Source organism: Danio aesculapii, chromosome 22 (assembly GCF_903798145.1).
Source record: "Danio aesculapii chromosome 22, fDanAes4.1, whole genome shotgun sequence".
Taxonomy (NCBI): domain Eukaryota; kingdom Metazoa; phylum Chordata; class Actinopteri; order Cypriniformes; family Danionidae; genus Danio; species Danio aesculapii.
Genome location: NC_079456.1, coordinates 7,167,701 through 7,186,276, shown reverse-complemented (window position 1 = coordinate 7,186,276; position 18,576 = coordinate 7,167,701). Strand labels below are relative to the sequence as shown.

The following is an 18,576-nucleotide window of genomic DNA, read 5'->3' as shown; positions in this document are numbered from 1 at the left end:
TCCTAAACTAAAATTAAGTTCTAGCAGCAACACAAGATTTAGAATTTATTAGCTTGAATTTTTTTATTTACATCATAACTGTCACTCCACTACATATGAGTTAGATTAATTTTATTTATTCATTCATTCGTTTGTTTGTTTGTCTAAACTTGTGTGAACTCAAAAAGAGTGGACCGTTATGGGGTTAAACTTTCCCTAATAGCTATGTTTAAATTTAAATGTCAGATTAATACACCAAGATATGTCAATATTTAAGGTTTCTGTTTCTAGTCTTCTCTTTTCCTGGATCTGATGTCATGAAATATAAAAGCTGCAATAGCCACGCCCACAAGAGCAGAGCCGACCAATCGGACCACAGCTTCTGTCGGACCACAGCAGTGACCAGAGTCTGAGGACCAGAAACATCAAATTGAGCTCAGATCAGGAGATAAAGTTTAATATAAGCACAAGTAAGCTCTGCCGTACCTTTGCATGGCTGCCAGAGTGTGTTGATGTGCAGATGTGTGGTCTGGTTGCTGATGGTGTTGTTGATCACACAGCTGTAGGTGTTGTTATCCTGATATTCCACCTCCAGAGGTAGAGAGAGACTGATGCTGAGATCAGACACACTGATGCTGGACAATAAACTGTTTCCTTTGTACCAGGAGAGACTCACAGCGCTCACATTAACCACTGAGCACAACACTGAACAATACTGCACTGATGAAGATGAGGAGGAAGAACATTGAGGAGAGTTGAAGAGGACAGGAACAGGTAGACGAGCTGAAAACACCAGAAACAAGAATAGATCAGAAGGTGTCAGGTCTTTGAGTAACACTCAGATAAGACTTGTTGACTGTGAATGTAGCCTCTAGCAGGTTTCTTTACAGAGAACATGCTGGCTTTAGTCCAACTGTTGAACCGAAACCCTATTGACCTTATTTATTCAAGGCAGATGTGCGCTCATTTTTAGCGATTGTTTTAGAACTTTCGATTTCGTTTCCTATTGAAGAAATGACTAAGAATAATAAACGGCATAAACACGTCAAACTACGTGCCCCATAAACAAGTGTGTTCGTGACTATACATAAAAAGCTGAATAATACAATAAGAAAATGCTACTTTGCAACATCAACAAGCATAACAAGCTGTTTTTAATGTCTAAAATTCTGTCTGAACCCGTTCATATGTCAAGAATAAGGTCAATGTTTTATAGATATTCAGTGAACAGTCCTTACAGGTGTGCATTATACCCAGGGCTAAAACAGAGATGAGAGTGCACACGCATCACCTGTCCTGCAGCTTAATGAGGAGTGTTTCTAGACCATAAAGATGACATGATCACCAAATGTTTAAAGCATGTTTTAATCTATACCATTTAGCTGGTTAGCCAGTTAAATTTCAGCTCAATCTGTGCCAATCCTGGGTTTTAGTTATAAAGGTTTTGCTGAAAAGCTTGCATTGTTAAAAAAAAATCTGTTATGTTATGTTTTTTTTTTTTTTTCTAGCTGGGGTGCCGGGGAAAAAAAACGTAAAATAACGGCAGTTAAATTACAGAAATTTACTGTAGAATAGCAGACGGTAAGTTACAGAACTTTACTGGAAATTTAAATATAAGGAAATTTCTGTAATTTAGCGTCCATTATTTTACAGGAAATGTCTGTAATTTAACATTCTTCATTTCACGGTAAATGTCTGTAATTTAGTGGCCGTTATTTTACAGTAAATGTCTGTAATTTACCATCCGTTATTTTACAGTAAATGTCTGTAATTTAGTGGCCGTTATTTTATGGTAAATGTCTGTAATTTAGTGGCCGTTATTTTACGGAAAATGTCTGTAATTTAGTGGCCGTTATTTACGGTAAATGTCTTTAATTTAACATCCGTTATTTTTTGGTAAATGTCTATAATTTACTCTCCGTTATTTTATGGTAAATGTCTGTAGATTAGTGGCCGTTATTTTACGGTAAATGTCTTTAATTTAACGTCCGTTATTTTTTGGTAAATGTCTGTAATTTACCATCCGTTATTTTACAGTAAATGTCTGTAATTTAGTGGCCGTTATTTTATGGTAAATGTCTGTAATTTACCATCTGTTATTTTACGGTAAATGTCTGTAATTTAGTGGCCATTATTTTACGGTAAATGTCTGTAATTTAGTGGCCGTTATTTTATGGTAAATGTCTGTAATTTACCATACATTATTTTATGAAAAATGTCTGTAATTTAGTGGCCGTTATTTTACGGTAAATGTCTTTAATTTAGTGGCCGTTATTTTACGGTAAATGTCTTTCATTTAACGGCCATTATTTTATGGTAAATGTCTATAATTTAACGTCCGTTATTTTTTGGTAAATGTCTATAATTTACTCTCCGTTATTTTATGGTAAATGTCTGTAATTTAGTGGCCGTTATTTTACGGTAAATGTCTTTAATTTAACGTCCGTTATTTTTTGGTAAATGTCTGTAATTTACCATCCGTTATTTTACAGTAAATGTCTGTAATTTAGTGGCCGTTATTTTATGGTAAATGTCTGTAATTTACCATCTGTTATTTTACGGTAAATGTCTGTAATTTAGTGGCCGTTATTTTATGGTAAATGTCTGTAATTTAACGTCCGTTATTTTTTGGTAAATGTCTTTCATTTAACGGCCATTATTTTATGGTAAATGTCTGTAATTTACCATCCATTATTTTACAGTAAACATCTGTAATTTAGTGGCCGTTATTTTATGGTAAATGTCTGTAATTTACCATACATTATTTTATGAAAAATGTCTGTAATTTAGTGGCCGTTATTTTACGGTAAATGTCTTTAATTTAACGTCCGTTATTTTTTGGTAAATGTCTTTCATTTAACGGCCATTATTTTATGGTAAATGTCTGTAATTTACCATCCATTATTTTACAGTAAACATCTGTAATTTAGTGGCCGTTATTTTATGGTAAATGTCTGTAATTTACCATACATTATTTTATGAAAAATGTCTGTAATTTAGTGGCCGTTATTTTACGGTAAATGTCTTTAATTTAACGTCCGTTATTTTTTGGTAAATGTCTTTCATTTAACGGCCATTATTTTATGGTAAATGTCTGTAATTTACCATCCATTATTTTACAGTAAACATCTGTAATTTAGTGGCCGTTATTTTACGGTAAATGTCTGTAATTTACCATCCGTTATTTTACAGTAAATGTCTGTAATTTAGTGGCCGTTATTTTACGGTAAATGTCTGTAATTTAGTGCCCATTATTTTACGGTAAATGTCTGTAATTTAGTGGCCATTATTTTACGGTAAATGTCTGTAATTTACTAACAAAGCCTGGTTGCACTGCTTTGGTTTTATCAACTCAAAACTAATCCTTTAATCCTAAATTTGTTCAGCCAGCATCATGATAAAAACCCCTGGCATAAATTACCATCTATGTCCTGATGACTCCCAAATCTACTTTCCCATGAAACTAAGAGCACATTACACCTGTACTGGTTTCCCTACACTGGCTAACAAATACAGTTTAGAATTTAGTACAAAGTGCTGCTGTTTTTAAATCCCTCCATGGCCTGGCCCCTAAGTAGCTAATTAATATACACCAACCCGTGAGATCTCTTTGCTCTTATTTCGCTCTAACTTCGACTCTATTTGCAGGTTCCACGATCACGCTTGAAATGTTGAGGTGATAGAGCTTTTTCAGTAGCAGCTCCAAGACTTTGGAACGATCTTCCACTATCCATAAGAACTTCTCCAACTTTTGAGTCTTTTCAGAGGTCACTGAAAACACACTTATTTTCTTTAGCTTTTAATCATGTGTTGTGAGTTTATGTACTTTGGTTCCTTGTATATTTGCATGTATTGTGTGTTTTTATATATAGCACTTTGGTACCCATTGTGGTTGGTTGAAAGTGCTCTAGAAATAAAGTTGAGTTAAACATTAATTTTGCGCATTTTGACTCAAAAGAACTTGTTTACTTGTTGCTGTTTTTAATAAATCAGTATTGAACTTACTATAAACAGAGATTCTGAAACTCTTGCTCCTGCTGTTGGTCTGTAGTTGATAAACTCCAGCATGTTCAGATCTGATGTTTGTGATGGTCAGAGATGCAGTTTGATCCACCTTCAGTCTGTCTCTGAATCTCCCATCAAGAACATCTTCATATATGGTGAGTCTGCTGGCCATTACATTGATTTTGATAATTAAAGTGTTTTCAGCTCCAAACCTCCACTTAATCAGATCATCACCCATCAGTTTATTTAAACCAGTGTGTAATGTGACTGAATCTCCCTCCATCACTGACACAGACTCTCCAAACACACCTGAAAAACAGAGTATTTTGGATGAGATTTTCCCTGAATTTTAACGTGAATTGCTTGAATCTCATGGATAAATCATCTCTCAGTAAAACTTTTAAAATAAAACTTTCTACCGTGATTCAGATCAGTATTATATAGGCAAAGAGGAGAAAAAAAAGCAGATCTCAAGTTTATCAATAATAATCAAACATAAACAAAATCAGTCAAAAAGACGAGTAAATTACTAGCAGACAATGATCAGTACAGTTTCTGTTAAAAAAATAAGCTTCATCAAATCTCCAAATTCTAATTGATTGACTACATACACTTTTTTTTTGTTTTACAAAACTGCAAATCTGTTTTATGAACATGTACAGCAAGCAAAATAGTGATTTCTGATTTTTCTAATATACACGTGTCAAATTTGAAAATCTACATACTAAAACAGCGACTTAAAACCCATGACTTTACACTTAAAATGAGCTGAACTTACCAGTCAGATGCCACAAGCAGACCAATACAAACACGTGAGCCATTTTCATATAAAAGCTAAGATACTCAAATATGTGAACACTTCTCTGTCAGACAGATTGTAGCTAATAGGCCAGTGTTAAAACACAATATGAATATATTTCCGCACTCAGAGAATTTGACAACCAACCACATATTTTGCGTGTACTGAAATGGAAAGAGTCTGCTCTGATGTCACTCATATTAGGACTATCATCACAGCGGATGTTTTTTTTTTTATAAGTGGCACCTCTTTTAAATGAAACTAAACTGAAACTAAACTTATAATTAAAACTGACATCTAAGATGGATCTTTTTTTGTAACTTGTTCATTTTATGAAACATGAATTGCAAAACTTGTACTGTATAATATAAATATTTTGCTAGTAAAATTGTGAAATGGGTAACACAGGAGGGTTAGTATTTGTTAATATGTTTATTTCTGCATATTCTTGTTTAGCCAACAGCAGATCACATAGTTTCACTTTGACTCTCGATCTGAACAGTTTAGGTGTCACATGCTCATGTGCTCGAGCACCAATCTCGGATGTAAAGTAAAGCACTGAAGCTAATAATTAGGGAGTTGGATTTGTAATCGAAATGTTGCAGTTTTAGGTTCCTGTATTGCTGTGAGTGAATGAACCACTCTTCTGCCTTCAGATCAAGGCATTGTGGGTGTTGTGACTGTGACCTTTGAGCAAACTAATCTAAACATCTCTCTGTGCTCATCCTTAAATAGACTAACCTTTAAACAGTTTTTTTAACTGTGTTATTTTTAATAACTTTGCGAAGATTTCAAACAAGCTTCGTTCTCATTGACTTTATGCATTATTGTTTGCAGGATTTTTAAGATAATAGAGTGGTATCAGAAGAAAAGTGAATCTCTGTGTTTCCATTCAAAAGTTTAAGGTAATGTTTATGTTTTAGGTGTTTAAATTTTATTTTCCTTTATATTGTTCCAGGAATGCTGATATTTTGTATGTTCTCACTGATCTCGTCTTCCTTTAGGTTAATTAATTGTCCTAGAATTATTTGTGTTTGGTGTTTTGAAATGGACCTGAATAAATGAAAATAAATCCTATTTTTTTATCTTGGTTGAGGTAGAGGAAGGGTGGATTTATTGTGTAATGGAAATGTCAATCCTACAGTTCTTTTTGTCAGTGGCATTTTTTAACAGTTTGTCAAATGCTAATTTAAAAACTTTGCCTTCATTATTGCCTGACTAGGTGACTTGCACTTGTAATGGTGAATTCGGTTATGTAACTCTAGATGGCGTTCTAGTAATGGTGTACATAGGCCTATGCTCTTCCCTTTTTATTGCAATTTTAGAACACACAACATACTGTCTGAGCTCCAGCATTCCTCTGTGGAGCGAGGAGAACCTTACAGAAGGACAACCATCTGTGCAGCAATCCACCAATCAGGCCTGTATGATAGAGTGGCCAGATGAAAGCCTCTCCCCGCCTGGAATTTGCCAAAAGGCATCTGAAGGACTCTCAGACCATAAGAAACAAAATTTGACTAAAATTGAACTCTGGAGTGAATGCCAGGCGTTACATTTGGAGAAAACCAGGCACCGCTTATCAACAGGCACCATCCCTACAGTGAAGCATGGTGGTGGCAGCATCATGCTGTGGGGATGTTTTTCAGCAGCAGGAACTGGAAGACAAGTCAGGATAGAGGGAAAGATGAATGCAGCAATGTACGGAGACATCCTGAACGAAAACCTGCTTCAGAGTGCTCTTGACCTCAGACTGGGGCGACGGTTCATCTTTCAGCAGGACAATGACCCAAAGCACATTGTCAAAAAATCAATGGGAATGTCCTTGAGTGGCCCAGCCAGAGCCCAGACCTAAATCCTATTGATCATCTCTGGAGAGATCTGAAAATGGTTGTACACCATCGCTTCACATCCAACCAGTGGTGTAGTCCTAAAAAAAAAAGGTGGTGTACTATTGCACCCAACCCAAATTTTAAATAAAAGTAGGCGAATAAGCGATGAAAGTTAATGTTTTTTTTATTCATATTCAAAAAGACTTGAGGCTGTAATTGCTGCCAACAATTGGTGCATCAACAAAGTATTGATCAAAGGTTGTGAATACTGATGTACATGTGATTTTTCCAGCCTGATCTCATGAGGAAACAGAAGTATTTTACGTTTTGTCAGTTTAGTGGCTAATTCGTACGAGTTCAGTCGCATGAAAATGTACGATTTTAAAAAGGAGGCGTGACACCAAACCCCACCCCTAACCCCAACCGTCATTGGGTGATGAGCAAATCGTACTAAATTGTATGAATTAGATTGTACGAATTCATACGAATTAGCCATTAAATCAAAAAGTTACGAATTGCCGTGAGATTGTGTTGGATTTTTCAGGGTTTTTTTTTTATAAATTTGCAACAATTTCAAAAACTCTTTTTTTTTCACATTGTCATTAGTGGGGTATTGTGTGTAGAATTTTGAGGAAATAAATTTAATCCATTTTGGAATAAGGCTGTAACATAAAAAAATGTGGAAAAAGTGAAGCACTGTGAATACTTTCCGGATGCACTGTATATATCATTTAAAATGTATTTGAATGCACAATTTAAATAGCTTTTAAAAATGTATTTGACAAATGCTATTCTCTCTCTATTTGTCATTTGTTTTACCTTTTATTACATGCGTTTCGTGACTTAAAAAATAAATCGAGTCAAAAAATGTTTTTACATGATTTAGGTACGTTATCACTTAATATGTGATTTAAGTAAGCAAAATAAACATTAGTACAATAATAATTTACCATTTTTATTAATTTACCAACATTCCACATTAAAAAAGGTAAATATATTTACAGAAAAACACAAACCAATCAAACAGCCAACACGGTAAACCAATTACACAGTAAACACCTAAATAGCAGGTTGTTAATATGAAACCGAATGTGAATAGTTATGACAGCGGGGTAATGATTTTGAAGTGCTATTCGTTTTATTTTAAACTCGCAAATAAAAGACAATTACTGCAAAACAAAGAGATAATAGCATAGCCTACGTGGGAAGTCATGATTATTATATATCCACACATGAATAGATGTGTGAGACAATTTTTGATCACCTGTAATTTCAATTAATTTACGCGAATAAAACTGAAACAAAGGCTACGCAGTGGCGCAGTAGTTAGTGCTGTCGCCTCACAGCAAGTTGCTGGTTCGAGCCTTGGCTCGGTCAATTGGCCTTTCTACGTGGAGTTTGCATGTTCTCCCTGCGTTCGCGTGGGTTTCCTCCGGGTGCTCCGGTTTTCCACACAGTCCATAGACATGCGGTACAGGTGAATTGGGTAGGCTAAATTGTCCGTTGTGTATTAGTGGGAATGAGTGTGTGTGTGGATGTTTTCCAGAGATGGGTTGCGGCTGGAAAGGCATCCGATGCGTAAAAACGTGTTGTATAAGTTAGCGGTTCATTCCGCTGTGGCGACCCCGGTTTAATAAAGGGACTAAGTAGGAATGAAAACTGAAACAAGAATATAAAGCAGCAGCGCATTGAATTCAGCGTCTTTAATTTACCGCGTAACACCAAGTTGACGCGCACTGCAATTTGAAGAACAGCCTGACCGTCTCTCTCTCGCAACCGCAGATGGTGTGACAGCAGTCAAGACTCCAGTCACAACAGAACAAAAGACCGATCGGAGCGCAACTGTTAAACTCCACAGCAGTTACAATGATGAGACGCTGTTTGCTCTTTGTTTTGGTGGTTCAAGGTAAGAATACTTTTGTTTTTGTATTGTTTCAACCATCTGCATTTCAAACTGATAATGACGCAGTCAATCAAATCCTGCTTGGTCTGAAAATGTTACATTGATTTTATTTGACAGTTTTAAAGTGTATAATTTATCATACACTATTTCAGTCGTGATAAATATTTCTTTCAGATTTTCTTCTGTAGTATAATGGTGGACGAAAGTTAAATGATGTAGTTGTGCTTTTGCCAAACACATGATATAGCATTCAACTCGATTATTATTAGGAAGTTCTTCTTACACAAGAACAGATTTCCTCCAATATTTTATGTATTTCACAAGGAACTACAGTATGTCTTTATTTTCTACTGCTTAATCGAAAGAAAGAGAATGCCTTAATTCTCTGTGATTTAACAGAACACATTGAATTTGCTGAAAACTCCTAGGTTTTTTGTTATTCTTCTTCTTTCTTTCTTTATTGTGATGCTTGTCTGTTGTCTGATTAAGTAAGTCTGTATTATGTACCAGGCCATTTATAGTTGTATTTTTTACTTGTTGTAAAGTTGTGCTCTGGCCAGATCAAGTACATCTTCAATAGCCTATAGTAATGTTTAAAATGTACTACATTATAAACTGGTTGTGAAGTTTTTTTGTAACATATTTATTTGATTTATTAAATATTTATAAGAAAAACTTGAAATGGACAATGTAGAGTGGTTTTGATAATAATAATAATAATAATCAAGTGATGATCTGTTAATTGTTTTTGCCATATACACCTTTGTTTGTCTGTAATCACACACACATTCATTTACCCACCAATCCAGATGAGGTCAGCATTAGTTTTGTGATTTATAGACCCTTTTACAAGTCACGCGATGTCCGGTTTCATTCCATGCAGTGTATTGTCACTTCCGCCTACACAGAAGTCCCCATAGAGAACTCAGCCAGTCATCTGTATATTTACTAAACGGTTAGACTTTGACTACGGCTGTTTTCTGTTGTCCGCATTCAAGATGAGACATCTGACATTTAAAAAAAATGTACAGATCACCTGGATTTCTGCTTGAACCAAGAAAATAGGACTTTAAACGGAGTCTATTGCTTTGTGCTGCTGTCTTTACTGCAGATGAAGTTGATATGGACTTGTCAGCATTTGTCAAATAAAGATTTCAGATGTTTATACGGGAGCTGAACATTCTTTGTCAAATTTATTTGTATAAATTTTTTGTGTCCCAAAGAATAGGAAATAAATAAAATCGTGGGTGTTTTACCGTGGTTGTTTACAGTGGACAGCTGATTTACAAACACATATTATTCACATTCTACTGCTCAGTTCTCTGACATTTTCTCTATAGGTATTTTATTCATGAACATAAAACATTTATATCTATTTAATATTCAAATTAAATGAAACAGAATAACCAGCCTGATCTCACGAGGAAACGTAAGTATTTTACGTTTCGTCAGTTTAGTGGCTAATTCGTACAAATTCGTATGAGTTCAGTCGCACGAAATTGTACGATTTTAAAAAAGAGGCGTGGCACCTAACCCCTCCCCTAGACCCAACCGTCATTGGGGGATGAGCAAATCGTACTAAATTGCACGAATTACCCACTAAATCAAAATATTACGAATTGCCGTGAGATTGTGTTGGAATAACAATGTTGTATGTGACTCTTACTAATCAAACAAAATCATTATAAAAACCTACAATTGCAAAAATAACACCAAAATGACTGAATTTTAATTCAGTATTATTAGATTATGAAATTATTTTTAACATTATCAATTAAAAGGTAGTACAGATATCAAATTAAATCCACCCAGTAGGTGGAGGCAGGACACTGTCTTAATTCATTCAAATGGAGAAACTGAACAAAACATTAATAGATCAGTAAATAATAACTGATAAAACTGATTGCATTTATAGACGACTTACCAGGTATATGTGAAGATTTAATAAAGGATTTTACTCATGCTGGAACGTTTACATGTAACAGATAATATAAATTTGTATTCACAGTAGCATCAAAGCAAAAATAAATGCATTATTTATTTTAAAAAAATAAAACGAAATTAAATATACTTAAGTGAAAAGGTTGCAAACATACTTTTCTTAGCTTATTCATATTCTTAACAAGTTTATTAAGACTCATTTTCAAACTCAGAAAGCAGCTCGGTATTGAAAGAGAAACACTTGGAACCATGCCAAATACTTAACTAGTCTTAAATCACAGCGTGCAATGTTAATATTTTCAGTTTTACATTTTCCAGAGAACTCTCCCATTCATTCAAAGGTAAACCGGAACTAAAAATACACTGCGTCGCCGATAGAGGGAAGTGAAGAGACGTCATTGTGAAAAGGGTCTATTATGAATTCTCTAACCTAACCAAAGATACTGTAGCACTTTACTACAAGTTTTATACATGTTACAAATGTGTGTATAAGTGGGTTTTGTAGTAAAATCTGTTGCGCTCACAAACTAAACTTACTTACATTTGTGTCTGCAGCTACGGTGGTTGCTGCTGGTGTAGAGCAGGTGTCCAAGAAAGAGGGAGATACTGTAAAGCTGTCTACTGGTGTTGAAAAAGATCAAAATAAAGAAATGCTGTGGAATTTTAATGACACCCGCATTGCTCTGATCAACGGAAATGCTACAACGACCTGTTTATACGATGGTAAAAGTGGGATATTTAAAGACAGACTGGATGTGGACTATAAGACTGGATCTCTGATCATCAAAAACATCAAACCGGAACATGCTGGACAATATGAAGCAGATTATGACAGTAACGGAACAAGTCTGATCTTCTCTGAATTTCAACAAAAAAACTGTAGCCGCACAGCAATCAATAAAAGTGACTCTGATAAGATCATAAAAACATTCAACGTGACAGTCATTGGTGAGTTATTCAATCTCATTTACCCTGAACCCTACTGAAAAATCCAGCTTAAACCAGCCTAGGCTGGTTGGCTGGTTTTAGCTGGTTGGCCAGCCTGGTTTTAGAGGGGTTTTGGCCATTTCCAGGCTGGTTTCCAGCCATTTCCAGCCTGGTCTTAGCTGGTCAGGCTGGAAAATGACCAGCTAAAACCAGCTTGACCACCTAGCCAGGCTGGGAGCCCAGCAAAAACCAGCTATGTCCATCTTAAACCAGGCTGGTGAAGCTGGTTTTAGCTGGATTCAGCTGGTCATTTTCCAGCCTGACCAGCTAAGACCAGGCTGGAAAAGGCTGGTAACCAGCCTGGAAATGGCCAAAACCCCTCTAAAACCAGGCTGGTCAACCAGCTAAAACCAGCCAACCAGCCTAGGCTGGTTTAAGCTGGATTTTTCAGCAGGGAATTATTTGCGCAACCTAAATATTGTAAATGTGAAGTGTTTGAACAGTGATATTTACTCTTAAATGCATTTTCATTCCCTCCATATTGATGTACAGAACCAGTGTATGAACATTTTCGCTGCACTGATTTCAAGTGGTTTCCAACATAAAACATTTATTGTCTATTTAATATTTAATATTTATCTATTTAATATTCAAATTAAATGAAACAGAATAACCAGCCTGATCTCACGAGGAAACGTAAGTATTTTACGTTTCGTCAGTTTAGCGGCTAATTCGTACAAATTCGTATGAGTTCAGTCGCACGAAATTGTACGATTTTAAAAAGGAGGCGTGGCACCTAACCCCTCCCCTAGACCCAACCGTCATTGGGGGATGAGCAAATCGTACTAAATTGCACGAATTACCCACTAAATCAAAATATTACGAATTGCCGTGAGATTGTGTTGGAATAACAATGTTGTATGTGACTCTTACTAATCAAACAAAATCATTATAAAAACCTGCAATTGCAAAAATAACACCAAAATGACAGCATTTTAATTTAGTATTATTAGATTATGAAATTATTTGTAACATTATTAATTAAAAGGTAGTACAGATATCAAATTAAATCCACCCAGTAGGTGGAGGCAGGACACTGTCTTAATTCATTCAAATGGAGAAACTGAACAAAACATTAATAGATCAGTAAATAATAACTGATAAAACTGATTGCATTTATATACGACTTACCAGGTATATGTGAAGATTTAATAAAGGATTTTACTCATGCTGGAACGTTTACATGTAACAGATAATATAAATTTATATTCACAGTAGCATCAAAGCAAAAATAAATGCATTATTTATTTAAAAAAAATAAAACGAAATTAAATATACTTAAGTGAAAAGGTTGCAAACATACTTTTCTTAGCTTATTCCTATTCTTAACAAGTTTATTAAGACTCATTTTCAAACTCAGAAAGCATCTCGGGATTGAAAGAGAAACACTTGGAACCATGCCAAATACTTAACTAGTCTTAAATCACAGCGTGCAATGTTAATATTTTCAGTTTTACATTTTCCAGAGAACTCTCCCATTCATTCAAAGGTAAACCGGAACTAAAAATACACTGCGTCGCCGATAGAGGGAAGTGAAGAGACGTCATTGTGAAAAGGGTCTATTATGAATTCTCTAACCTAACCAAAGATACTGTAGTACTTTACTACAAGTTTTATACATGTTACAAATGTGTGTATAAGTGGGTTTTGTAGTAAAATCTGTTGCGCTCACAAACTAAACTTACTTACATTTGTGTCTGCAGCTACGGTGGTTGCTGCTGGTGTAGAGCAGGTGTCCAAGAAAGAGGGAGATACTGTAAAGCTGTCTACTGGTGTTGAAAAAGATCAAAATAAAGAAATGCTGTGGAATTTTAATGACACCCGCATTGCTCTGATCAACGGAAATGCTACAACGTCCTGTTTATACGATGGTAAAAGTGGGATATTTAAAGACAGACTGGATGTGGACTATGAGTCTGGATCTCTGATCATCAAAAACATCAAACCGGAACATGCTGGACAATATGAAGCAGATTATGACAGTAACGGAACAAGTCAGATCTTCTTTGAATTTCAACAAAAAAACTGTAGCCGCACAGTAATCAATAAAAGTGACTCTGATAAGATCATAAAAACATTCAACGTGACAGTCATTGGTGAGTTATTCAATCTCATTTACCCTGAATTATTTGCGCAAATGTGAAGTGTATTGTGAAGTATATTGTGATATATATGTGAATTGTAAATGTGAAGTGTTTGAACAGTGATATTTACTCTTAAATGCATTTTCATTCCCTCCATATTGATGTACAGAACCAGTGTATGAACATTTTCGCTGCACTGATTTCAAGTGGTTTCCAACATCTAAACGGATTATTTCAGCATCAGTTGAGCCATCGACAAGCTTATATTAATACTTCATAACTTGCATTTCTGATTCAGTGACGATTATCTGATCAGGCATTTTGTAACAATTCCACATTCTTTATTGAAAATATCAATAAGTGATATTGTTAATTTTAAAATTGTTTATATTGGCTTCATTTCTCTGACAGCAGATCATGTTTTATTTCATTTTCAAATGTCTTCCATCTTTATTTTCTGTTTCCAGCTTCTCCGCCTGAAACCAAGGAGGAGCTACACTCTAACATGAGTAAATTCTCTCTTTGTTGCCTTTAATGTATTTATAATCCACATTATTTTTTCATTTAAAATCCACATTAATTAATTTGCACATTTGATTTATTTTCTAAATAACTGTTTTCAATACTGATGAAAATAACAACAGTTTCATAGTCGTCAATTCAAAATATACTGACACTGAAAACAATTTTCATATTTAACATTCATCATTTCACGTTTACACATATTCAACCTTTATATAAACAAAACATCAACAATCTGTAGTAATCCTTATAATATATGCAATTACAATTAGATATGCTCACTGTTGTCTGTTAGCTGTTGCAGATTCAGGCCTGTCTTCAGGTGCTATAGCAGGAATATGTGTTGTTGCTGTTGTTGCTGTTGTTGCTGTTGTTGCTGTTGTTTTGTGGGTGATAGTGCATCGTAACATGTACTCTCTCCAAAATAAAACCAGTATGAAAAGAGGCAAGTATCATCTACAGATTCTATAACGAAAGTAAACATCAGCATCTAGGATAGTGTCTAATTCTCGATATGTCTTTATTTTAAAAAAATTTATCACAGCTTGTGAGGAGGACAACCAGCAGCTTTTGAACATCAAAGAATCAAGTAAGTTGATCAAGTTACTACAAGTTACTACACTGTAAACCCCCCCTCCCCCCTCCCCCCACCCTTAATTTCACAGAAAATATCTCTACATTTTTTACAGTAATTTTTGGTCATTTCAAATTATATTAAGAACTTAGTAAAATGACAAACAATCTCTCTAAATTAACAGTTTGACTTTCATTTTAGGTACTTTATCATATAGACAAATTACTGACATTTTTGTTATTTATACAGGGAAATTACAGTATTATTTATAGAGTACTTTTTCTGTTATTTTAAATTATATTCAAAAGTCTGTAAAAAATACAAACATTATTTGTAAATAACAGCTTGACTGTTATTTTATGTACTATATAATTAATGACAAATTACAGCAATTTGTCTGTTTATACAATAAAATTGTCGTATTATTTACACTGTGTTTTTTTCCTGCTTTTTTTAGGTACATTTAAAATTATGTAAATTAACGTAATAAATTGGAATGACTTGCTCAGTAAAAAAAGAAAAAACAATCATAAAAAAAAAAAGTGAAATGACTGGCAGCTACGGCTGCAAAACAAAAACCATAAAATTACGGTAAAATTTCTTTGTTGAAATAAAGTACAAAAAAAAAAAAAAAATTACAGATATTTTCATTAAAATGTTTACAGAAAAACACTGTTATTTAACAGACTTTTCCTAGATTATTACGATCAAATCTGTTCAATAACCTGCACCTGTTTCGGATTCCTCTGATTGCACTCACACACACACACACACACACACACACACACACACACACACACACACACACAGAGAGAGAGAGTCGGAGGATGGTTATGAACTCATTGCATGGACTTTAAAAGCAGCACAGATGCGCGCAGCAACTGCTTAGTCTTGTTGTACTGTTACTGTGAACATTATGTCGCGTTTCTCTTTTTTTTTTTTTGCCTTGCTGTTTGTTAATTGTTTACGTTGTTTGCTTCCGGGACTGACCATTTGCCTGTTATTTGACCATGACTCTGGATTCCCTGCATACATCTGTTTGCCTCTGTGTTGACTGTTGCTTGCCTGACCATCTCTGTGTAATAAACCTGCATTTGGATCTGCACTCCTATGTCAGCGTCCCCTTCACGTTACAGTTCCATTTCATTTAAGATTTGTAGCTGAAATCATTTCATATAACTTAAACCTCTACATGTTTTACATAAATGCTATTCAATAAAATGTAACAACTGTAATTTTAAGTTGTGAGAATTAATCCGTTGTAGCTCGTTTGTTGTTTTTTTTTCCATCCAAAATAAAACTGTTAAATTACGACTATGAGCATGCGTTTTATTAAAGGTGTTTAATCGTAATGATTTAGGGAAAATTCTTTTAAATAACATTTGTTTTCTCTTGAACTTTTAGTGCAGTCACTTTATTGATAGTGTTCGATCGTAATAATCTAGGAAAAGTCTGTAAAATAACAGTGTTTCTATGTAAAACTCTTATTGTGTAACTTTATTGATGGTGTTTGATCGTAATAATCTTGTAAAAGTCTGTAAAATAACAGTGTTTCTATGTAAAACTCTTATTGTGTAACTTTATTGATGATGTTTGATCATAAAAATGTAGGAAAAGTCTGTAAAATAACAGTGTTTCTATGTGAAACTCTTATTGTGTAACTTTATTGATGGTGTTTGATCATAATAATCTAGGAAAAGTCTGTAAAATAACAGTGTTTCTATGTAAAACTCTTATTGTGTAACTTTATTGATGGTGTTTGATCGTAATAATGTAGGAAAAGTCTGTAAAATAACAGTGTTTTAATGAAAATATCTGTAGATTTATTATTTTTTGCACTTTATTTCAACAAAGAAATTTGACCGTAATTTTATGGTTTTTGTTTGGCAGCCATAGCTGTCAGTCATTTGACCTTTTTTTTAAGATTTTTTTTTTTACAGTGTACATTACAAGATTTGTTTTAATTAAACCTTCTGATCTCATTCACTGATGGATTATGGTTGTTCTTGTTTACTGAAATTAATATTTTAATCAGTGTTTTTATACTGTCTGTTATCAATATCTTTAATTTCTTACAGAAGCAAGAAGTGAACAGAAGAGCACAGCAGCGTCAGTGTTTGGCTACTGTTGTGGACGAAAGTGAGGACCGTTGGGGAAGGCGGTTGGATGTTGCAGACGATGCCCTCACTATTCTGCTGACTGGGTCACCTCTATGGACGCACCGGCCCTGGCTACCCCCTTATTATTACATATTAGCAATATAAATTTAAGTAAATGAGAGGAAAATGGGCTTTTGCTGTTTGAGGAATTATATACTACTATAAATGCTTTGCATATTATACTGAAGACCTATAAGACCTATATCATATCAACCTGATCAGTACTTTGCTTAAAAACCTGTTGTATATGATTTGATATTCTCCCATTTTTTATAAACTTTCAAAGTGGCTGCTCTCATTGCATTTCTCGCATGCGTTTTGGCTGAAAACTATTTGCTAATTTGCTAATTAAAAGTTGTTATAGTAAGAATAATATTTTTATTGTTACTAATTTTATCAAGTAAAGCTTTTCTTGATTGAAACAAAGCATACAGTGCATTCGGAAAGTATTCACAGCTTCACTTTTTCCACATTTTTTATGTTACAGTCTTATTCCAAAATGGATTAAATTAATTTATTTCCTTAACATTCTACACACAATCCCCCATAATGACAATGTGAAAAAAGAGTTGTGTTTAATTTTTGCTAATTTATTAAAAATAAAACACCTAAAAAATCACATGTACAACAGTATTCACAGCCTTTGCTCAACACTTTGTTGATGCACCAATTGTTGGCAGCAATTACAGCCTCAAGTCTTTTTGAATATGATGCCACAAGCTTGGCACACCTGTCTTTGGGAATTTTTGCCCATTCCTCTTTGCAGTACCTCTCAAGCTCTATCAGGTTGGATGGGAAGCAACGGTGTACAACCATTTTCAGATCTCTCCAGAGATGTTTAATAGGATTTAGGTCAGGGCTCTGGCTGGGCCAATCAAGGACATTCACCGAGCTGTTGTGAAGCTACTCAAGTGATATTTTGCTCACGCAGTCCATCCGCCCTTCATATAAACCGCTTATTAATTTTATCTACTTTTTCCTGTTTTTCGACGACAAGCACCAACACTTGTAGGCGATAGATAGATAGATAGATAGATAGATAGATAGATAGATAGATAGATAGATAGATAGATAGATTGATTGATTGATTGATTGATTGATTGATTGATTGATTGATTGATTGATTGATTGATTGATTGATTTGATTGATTGATTGATTAGCCCCTATTTGAATTTTGTTTTCTTTTTTAAATGTTTCCCAATTGATGTTTAACAGAGCAAAGAAATTTTCACAGTATGTCTGATAAAAAAATTCTTCTGGAGAAAGTCTTATTTGTTTTATTTTGGCTAGAATAAAAGCAGTTTTTAGTTTTTTTATAAACCATTTTAAGGTCGATATTATTAGCCCCTTTAAGCAATATATTTTTTCAATAGTCTCGATAGTATTTAAGCCTCTTAATGTCACTTTAAGCTGTATAGAAGTGTGTTGAAAAATATCTAGTCGAATATTATGTACTGTCATTACGGCAAAGATAAAATAAATCAGCTATTAGAAATGAGTTATTAATACTATTATGTTTAGAAATGAAGATCTCTCTCCGTTAAACAGAAGTTGGTGAAAAATAAACGGGCTAATAATTCCATGGGGCTAATAATTTTGACTGCAACTGTATATGAAAATAACTGGTTAGTTTAGTTGAAAAACTGCATTATGACAAAAAGGATTGCGCCACAGATGGTTTGAACTGTTAACAGCTACAAACTGTGAGTTGGTTTGTCAACTGTTATTTCGAAAACGTTGCTTTTCATCATAGGCCTACATGTGATAAATAGCCTCCTGGATATAGGAGGATT

General features: G+C 34.4%; 2 protein-coding genes across 2 annotated transcripts; one reads left to right on the top strand and one right to left on the bottom strand.

Annotated features, from left to right (window-relative positions):
* Positions 1–266: 266 nt before the first annotated feature.
* Positions 267–4,805, bottom strand: LOC130216592 (transmembrane and immunoglobulin domain-containing protein 1-like). Its single transcript, XM_056448486.1, has 4 exons — positions 4,763–4,805; positions 3,985–4,293; positions 466–762; positions 267–388 (listed from the first exon to the last, which is right to left on the bottom strand). The coding sequence occupies exons 1-4, from the start codon at positions 4,803–4,805 to the stop codon at positions 267–269; spliced, it is 771 nt and encodes a 256-aa protein (XP_056304461.1).
* Positions 4,806–8,409: 3,604 nt separating this feature from the next.
* LOC130215541 (uncharacterized) lies at positions 8,410–18,036 on the top strand. The gene is made up of 7 exons (XM_056447366.1): positions 8,410–8,518; positions 11,012–11,404; positions 13,147–13,539; positions 13,995–14,036; positions 14,345–14,494; positions 14,594–14,638; positions 16,702–18,036. The coding sequence occupies exons 1-7, from the start codon at positions 8,479–8,481 to the stop codon at positions 16,764–16,766; spliced, it is 1,128 nt and encodes a 375-aa protein (XP_056303341.1). The 5' UTR covers positions 8,410–8,478; the 3' UTR covers positions 16,767–18,036.
* The last annotated feature ends 540 nt before the right edge of the window (positions 18,037–18,576 follow it).